This window comes from Indicator indicator, chromosome 1 (assembly GCF_027791375.1).
Source record: "Indicator indicator isolate 239-I01 chromosome 1, UM_Iind_1.1, whole genome shotgun sequence".
Taxonomy (NCBI): domain Eukaryota; kingdom Metazoa; phylum Chordata; class Aves; order Piciformes; family Indicatoridae; genus Indicator; species Indicator indicator.
Window position 1 is genome coordinate 29,121,515 of NC_072010.1, and position 8,352 is coordinate 29,129,866.

General features: G+C 40.9%; 1 protein-coding gene across 2 annotated transcripts in view; it reads left to right on the top strand.

Moving 5' to 3' along the window:
• ATP7B (ATPase copper transporting beta) overlaps positions 1-5,589 on the top strand; it is a 53,534-nt gene extending 47,945 nt beyond the window's left edge. For both annotated transcript variants that reach the window (XM_054388144.1, XM_054388136.1), the window contains 4 exons: positions 2,615-2,818; positions 2,915-3,032; positions 3,767-3,869; positions 5,325-5,589. In XM_054388144.1, coding sequence (XP_054244119.1) covers positions 2,615-2,818; positions 2,915-3,032; positions 3,767-3,869; positions 5,325-5,589 — 690 coding nt within the window. The remainder of the gene's footprint in view (positions 1-2,614; positions 2,819-2,914; positions 3,033-3,766; positions 3,870-5,324) is intronic.
• The last annotated feature ends 2,763 nt before the right edge of the window (positions 5,590-8,352 follow it).

Sequence of the window (8,352 nt, forward strand, 5' to 3'; positions counted from 1 at the left end):
ATGGGATGCATCCACAAGTGCTGAGAGAGCTGGCTGATACTGTTGCTGAACCTCTCTCCATCATCTTTGAAAAGTCCTGGAGAACAGGAGAGGTGCCTGATGACTGGAAGAAAGCAAATGTCACTTCAGTCTCAAAAAAGGCAAGAAGGAGGACCCAGGCAACTATAGAGGAGTCAGCCTCACCTCCATCCACATGGAAGACAAGAAGATTATCAGGAGTAGCCAACATGGATTTACCAAGTGGAGATCCTAACTAATCTGATAGCCTTCTATGAAGTTATGACCAAGTGGGTAGATGAGGGCAGAGCAGTGGATATCATATACCTTGACTTCAGTAAAGCTTTTGATACTGTCTCCCTTAACATCCTCATAGGAAAGCTCAGGAGATGTGGCATAGATGGGTTGGTCAGTGAGGTGGATTGAAAACTGGCTCCACAACAGAGTTCAGAGGGTTGTCATCAGTGGCACAGAGTCAACTTGGAGGCCTGTGGCAAGTGGTGTCCCCCAGGTACTGGGTCCAGTTTTGTTCAATATCTTTATCAACAACCTGGATGAGGGCATTGAGAGTACCCTCAGCAAGTTCACTGATGATAGAAAACTGGGGGGGTTGGCTGACACCTGTCAGGCTGTGCAGCCATCCAACGTGACCTGGACAGGCTGGAGAGCTGGGTGCAGGCAAACCTCATGACGTTTGATAAGGACAAGTGCAGGGTCCTGCATCTGGGGAGAAATAACAACAGGCACCAGTACAGGTTAGGGGCTGCCCTGCTGGAAAGCAGCTCCATGGAGAAAGACCTTGGGGTGCTGGTGGACAGCAAATTCTCCATGGAACAGCAATGTGCTCTTGTGGGCAAGAGAGCCAATGGGATCCTGGGATGCATCAAGAAAGGTGTGTCCAGCAGGTCTAGGGATGTTCTTCTACCTCTCTACTCTGTCCTGGTGAGACCACACCTGGAATACGGTGTCCAGTTTTGGGCTCCCCAGTTCAAAAGAGACAGAGAACTGCTGGAGAGAATCCAACTGAGAGCCTTGAGGATGATTAGGGGACTTGAGCATCTCCCCTATGAAGAGAGACTGAGATCCCTGGGGCTGTTTAGTCTGGAGAAGAAAAGACTGAGTGGGGATCTAATCAATATCTGTAAATATCTGAGGGGTGGGTGTCAAGTGGAGGGGGCCAGGCTCTTTTCAGTGGTTCACAGTGACAAGAAACAATGGGTTCAAACTAGAATATAGAAGATTTCACCTCAACATGAGGAGAAACTTCTTTACAGTGAGGGTGACAGAGCACTGGAACAGGCTGCCCAGGAGATTTGTGGAGTCTCCTTCTCTGGAGAGTTTCAAAACCCACCTGGATGCATTCCTGTGCAGACCACCCTAAGTGATCCTGCTCTGGCAGGGGGATTGGACCTGATGATCTCTTGAGGTCCCTTCCAACCTCTGATAGACTGTGATACTGTGATATGAGATTTCCTCGATCTCAAACTACAAATGCTGCTCGAAAGGTAAAGCGAAAAATCTTACTACAGCCTGCTATATTTCCACCTTCTTCATCTTCATTATCTTCATTTTCCCCTTTCCTTTTCACTGGCCTACTTCTAATCTACTGTGTGGACCTTGCTTTCCTCAGGTATCCCACCACACAGCTAACCCAGCCAGCACTGTGGTATGCACGTTCTCCTATGTTGTGAGGTCTGTTTTATCTTAGTGCAATGGTTTAATCCTTCTCTTTTGATTCACACTTCCACTTTTTGTGTTCAATTATGGTAAAGCACTTCCCGACCCCATCTCTCCTTGTTAAGAGAAGCCTTTCAGACAGAACCAAGCTTTGATTTAAAGTTCCAGGCACTCAGCTGAAGTTTTCAAACAAGCTTAGTCTGTGCCAGCCTGTATTTTTATTGAATTTTTGGCACTTAATTCCTTTCCAATGGAAAAATGGTAGGACAGTCCTAAAAATGTTTTTAAATGTTACTCTTTGAGAGATTAAAAGAGAATTTCTGTCATGTGTAGTGAAAAAGCTGATCTATGCCTGGTGAGGCAGCCAAACCAGGGGTATTATCTCAGCCCTCTTTAGCACACTCACTTGTTTTTCAACTACAGTGCTAAAGCCATTGGTAGCAACTTCGTATTGCTGAGATGTGGATGGGTATAAGTGTTTAGCCAGCCATCTGCTTTATTTTCATAGTTTCCCTGAAGCTTGCACATACTTGGCATTTGTTTCCCCTAGCTTGATCATATGTGGTTCCTGTGTTACATTTCACTGAAACCTTTATTAGTGCACTGAGCAGCACGATTAGCTAAAACTGCCTCTTTTAACCATCAAATCTCTATTGCCAGGTCTGTAGAGCTTTAGAAGCCCTGCAGGGTATGGTGCTAAGGGCAGAGCATGGTTTACCAGAACCTCTGCTGTAAAGATGGAGGGGCCTATAATCACTCCCTTTCTTATGTCAAAGGCATGTTGCTCTTCAGCTTTCTGTGTAGCTTGCAAATGTTGCCTCTGCCAGAATCAGTTTGGTTAACTCTTCCTTTGTTTCTCCTTCACCCAGAACAGCAAATGGCTCTTCCTTTCAGCTCGTCACGCGTCACCAACTGGGTGTGTTTCTTTCTTTCTACGCAGGTTGGGATCAAAAAAGTCTTTGCTGAGGTTCTTCCTTCTCACAAAGTTGCAAAGGTCCAGGAGCTCCAAAGTGGGAGGAGGAAGGTTGCGATGGTTGGTGATGGGATCAATGACTCCCCTGCACTAGCCAGGGCCGATGTTGGAATTGCAATTGGAACAGGCACTGACGTTGCCATTGAAGCAGCAGATGTTGTTCTTATCCGAGTGAGCACTACAGTTTTGACATGTCCTCTTTTATCACTGGCAATCCTCTTCTGAAGACTGAATGTGGAAAACTTTCAATGCTGTTCTGTCTTGCAGAATGACTTGCTGGATGTAGTTGCCAGTATTCACTTATCAAAGAGAACTGTTCGGAGAATACGAATAAATCTGATTCTCGCCTTAATTTATAATCTGCTTGGAATACCCATAGCAGCAGGTATGTGACTGCCAGAGCTCAGCTTGTTGAAGACAGCAGCACAGTTGAGCTTTGTTTTGCCTCTCACAGGATTTCCTGCTCAAGAAATCAAAGGGAGATTCTTAGGGCATTTAAACTGTGGAGGACAAAAAATGTATTTTTTTTTTTAATGTTGTATTAAAAATATTTGTACCCTGGGTTCTTATATGACAAAATTAAAACCATGCTCTTATTTCACGTAGCAGTACTTTGGGATTAGTTTCTGTATATTCAAATCCAACTCTAATCAGAAATACCACCACATTCTGAATGCTTCTTCTATTCACCATGGATCACATTTTCTTTCCTACAACTTGTATTCTCTCTGCTTCTGTCAGACATCTTCTCATGCTCCAAATTTCTCCTTAAAGCTTACTTTAAAAATTCTCTTTGTCTTTATGAGTAAATTCTTCCTGCTTTACCTGGACAACTGCCTTATCTTTTTGTTACTTTTGCTTTGTTTCGTACGTGCAGAATAGTTGGAAGAGACAAATAGTCTCACCTTGTGACCACAGTCTTAGAGCTGAATCCAAAGAGGTCAACGGAAGGGACCTATTTAGAAATAAGTGAATAAATATGTATCAGATGTGTTGATGGAGTTCTCAGCAACTCATGTTGTGGAACTGCTGGTCTGTTCTATGATAGGCAGGGATAGAAATTGTCTGTGTGGGGACAGGTGGCTCTGGCTCATGTCCCTGTATTTTTTTTTTTGCTAGGTGTGTTCATGCCTGTTGGCCTTGTGCTTCAGCCCTGGATGGGATCAGCTGCAATGGCAGCTTCTTCTGTGTCTGTCGTGCTGTCTTCCCTGCAGCTGAAATGGCAAGTTGGCTTATGCTAGCAGTTGGTGAACCATAGGCAGCACTGCTGCTGGGGATCAAGCGAAACGTTATTTTGAGCTTTCTGTATGTAGAAGTACCTGAGAGCCCTTTGGCTTGGGGTTGTTCTGTCTAATCCTTGGCTCCAGAAGAGACAGGTGTCACGATGATGAGCACACCTGGGCTAGGCAGTACTAAGCATTCTTTAACTGGCAGCTAAAAGTGTAATTGGCTGCTACTAGCACACCTGTGTGGGGAGATTTGGTTTAATACCAAGTGAGGTAATGCTCAATACTGGTTTTGCTGGGAATATCAAATGGACAAATCATTGAAAAGGTAATTCTCCATTGTTACAATGTAGTAGTAGATGTTTTTTTTTAAAGATCTACACCTCTTTTTATTGTTTTTATTTTATATATATTTAATGTAACCAGAGAGAAACAGAGAAGCAGTGTTGCTATTCTTTTGCACCTTTCTTACTAATAAATTCTCTTGCTCTATTTTTAGAAGCAAACCAATTTCTGAACTAAACCAAGATTTTTTTCAAAGTCTGTTAATTTTTTAATGCTACTTTTCTTTCAGATGCTCTTTTTAGTTACAGTTGGACCTATTTTTAAAAGTATTGTGAGCAAACAACTTTCCAAAAAAAGACTGTTTATGGTGTCTGAAATGAGTTCAAACAGTCATGTATTTCTACTGTAGCTAGTCTTCTGCATTGTACAATGTAATACAGTACAGTATAAACTAATATAGAAAATCTCTTGCTGCATCATTTTTCTGATCCTGTAAATGCTCAGTGATACCACAATCTGGAATAAAAACTGCTTAAGCACTCATGAATCAACACTACCAATACAGGATTTTCATCCTAAAAGGTTTCTGTGCATAGTTATCCAAAGGATGAGAAATTTCTATAAAGAGATTCCTCTATTCTTCAGTTATTTTAATCTTCTGCTGATTACATTAAGTATCCGACAACACCATTGTGGTTAGATATTGAGAGCACCCCAAAACTTACTTGGCTTCAGACTTATGGAAGATGTATTACAGTATACCCTGTAGAACAATATTATTTCTTGAAGCTTCACATCAGCTGAACAGAACTTCAGATTCCAAAGGATGCAATAAAACGTGTAGGTGAAGATGACCATCCATACTTGCCATCACTGGGCTTTTTCTGACCTAGAATCTATTGAATCAGAAAGTGATTTTTGGGTCATCAGATCCATTCCCCTGCAACTGTCTGGTGCAAACCCTGTCATAATTTAGCAAAATAATTATTTTTTTAAAAGACCATCACTTTGAGAGTCCCTCACTTTTACTATTGAAATGTCTTTGTGCCACGTGGAGTGTGGGTAACATTTAGGTTATTGGAAGTTTCTGATCTGTTCTAATGCTGAAGAGGCTTCTACGTATTGACCTCTTGGTATTAAACATCTTTTCTATTTTTTCTTCTTAGTTATAAGAAGCCAGACACAGAAAGTTATGAAGCACGAGCTCAAGGCTGCATGAAGCCACTTACTCCTTCCCAAATCAGCGTTCATATAGGAATGGATGACAGGAGGAGGGATTCAAACAGACCGACTCCTTGGGATCAGATTAGTCAAGTGTCTCTCTCTTCCTTGGCTTCTGACAAGCTGCTGAGACGTAATGGTTTTGTTGAGGAGCAAGGGGACAAGTGGTCGTTGCTCATGAATGGAGGAGATGAAGAACAGTACATCTGAAGCATTGTATTCTTAATAAAAGAGTAAACATTCCTCTTTACCAGTGACAGGAGAGACTGGCTCATTTCATAAAGAGCTTCGAGGCTGTAAGTGAAGTCATTCCTTCAGCTCACAAAACAATTGCAACCCATCCCAATGTTGGGTTGCGCAGACTATGGATTTTTCAGGTCACCAGGTACTTCTAGTCATGGAAAGAATCTGTGGCTCTCGAATTGAACTGGCTCCTTTGCACACAGCAACTGGTGAAACTTACCAAGTTGTAATTTTCAGAGTCTAAAAGACTTTCTCTTTTATGGGCTGTTTGCCAGGCACCAAATTTCATACTTCTCACTAACTTTATTCTTTCAAGAGCACATGAAGCAAAAGGATTTTTAGAACTGCCAAATACTAATTTCTTTGTCTAAATAAAAGTAGCGATGGCATAAGGAGCTCTGTGATTAAAAGTTGTGTTTTTACACAGAATCCTAACCAGTCATGCCTTTATGAAAGTGCTTTGAATTTAGGATTCAAGTGTGTCTCCTTGGTTAAAAATGCTTCAGTGTTTCACTGACTATAACTTTCTGAAAGGTTTCTTTGAAAGATTTTTCACTTCCTTTCAGGTATTGCATCCTTTTGATGCACATTTCCATTGCTAAACTTGTTCTGTTGTCCCCACTGCTCTCCTGGAGTTTTTCTTTTCTCCATGTCGACTCTTTTTCACCCCTTTCTTTGCACAAGATGCTTTCTATGAGTTTTTGTTATTAATATGTTTACAGTTACTCCTGTTTGGGACAGCCTCCTCCAAGTCATGGGGGGTTTTTCTCATCCCCCATGAGAAAGCAGAGCAATTCCTGGTCTAAGTTAGCATATCATTTTCTTGGGGATACCTTGCAGGACCCCATGACAGTTGTACGGTTGTTGGTCTCTTCTGTCTGGCAGAGTGAAGAATTTGTGCCAGTGTGAGTCTGGGTGGTATTTACTGTAGTGTGACTGAGAGTAGAACTTGCACTGGTGGGAGTCCAGCATGGCTGATTGGAGTGAATTTATTGTATAACTCAAGCTTGCTGGTTGCTTAGAATGGAGCCAAAGTTTGAATGGTAAAGGTGGAAAAATGGCTTTAAAATGCAGAGCTTCTATTTGCTAGCATATAAATAACCTTCTCTGATGACAGAAGGACTTGAACTAAGGTTTGTAATAGCTTGAATTTGAATGTAAATTTGTATTAATATTTTGTGTTGTTTTTAATTTCCCTCTTTGCTGAACATCCCCCCGTTTTTTCTTTTTTTTTTTTTTTAATTTCAACATCTTTGCCAAAGTTTCAGTCACTTTTTTTGCTGTGAATGTCAAATTTATCCCTTAAGACTTTTTAGAGTCAAAACAGTAGGAATCAATGGCTTTGATGCACTGAACCTGGTCCCAGGGTGCTGCGTTGCTCAACTGCAGGACTCTGAAGTAAGCAGATCACAGTTCTGTAGTCTAATCTAAAAGTGAAAAAAAGAGGAATTACCATGCTAAGAACGGTCAAATAATCACCTATTTAAGTATACAGCTGTTTCTAACACGGGTTCAAATCTGTCTTCTCCTAATGTAAAAAAGAAAATGAGTCAGAGGAAAAGAATTGTGCTTACAGCCCTGGGCAGATCTCGCTATCAGTATTATGTTTGAGCTCTCCGTAGCAAATATTGACAGCATTGTCTTAAATATAGTTAGAAATCAACTTTTGAACTGTAAAATCTCTTTGTCTATGTAGAGATTACTTTCACAGCACACACACTTTTCAAACATGCTGTAGGTGCCTGTACATGTCCTTGTGGGGAAGATGGTCAGCTGTTTCTGGAACTGTTTCAGTGTTCCGTATTTTCTTGCTAGTGCTTACAGCAAAAATATTGTGTTTGTTTCTTTTTTGAAATAAACAATCAGTCCCCAAAACCAAACAAGTAAATAACTTTTGGTCTTTTTTTCTTCCTTTTTCTTTTTTTACCTTCTGAGGGGTAGAGAAAAAAATTATTAAGAGTCTAGACATGATTGTTGGATTGCAGGATACATATGCACAAGAGAGATTTTGTGACTGCTTGTGTCTCAGGCAGAATATACAGCAGGGAAAAAGGAAACACTGCTTTGTTATGTATTGAAGCAGATGAGGTTGCAGGCGTGTTGAACGCTGGGATTAGGATTCAAAATCATCTTGAGAAACTGGGCAGAACTGACCAACCTTGCAAACATGAAAGTGAGGGATTAAAGGTCAGCTTGGCAGAAAGAAAAAAAAAAAAAAAAAAGAGTCCAGTAGTTGGCTGGCATCCATTTTGTGAACCATTCTGACAACATAGTGATGCTTCAAAATCAACAGGAAAATGGAGCTGTATAAAGACTACATCATCCATGTGACATAAAATACCTCTTTCTGTTCAGCTCTGGAGAGGCATCAGCTGAAGTATCAGGTCTATTTTTATATGCCATACTTGTTAGGAAAATAAAAGTTCAGAGAAGAGCAATGAGATTTAACAGAAAACCAGAAAACAGGAGAACATAAGTCCATAAGAATGAGAAATAGAAGACAAAGATTGAAGGTGTTTGAGTAGTTTGCTTACAGAATACACAAAGGAAATGTGAGTCTCCAAACACAAAGGGAACAATTTATTCCTTTCATCTTTTCAATATCGTTTATGTACATGGTGCCTAGGACAAGAAATAATAGGCTTACTGAATCAAGGAAGAATTAGATTAGTCACTAGGGAGGAACCCTGTAACAGGAAAGATTATGGAGTACTGGCAGAGATTGCTGGG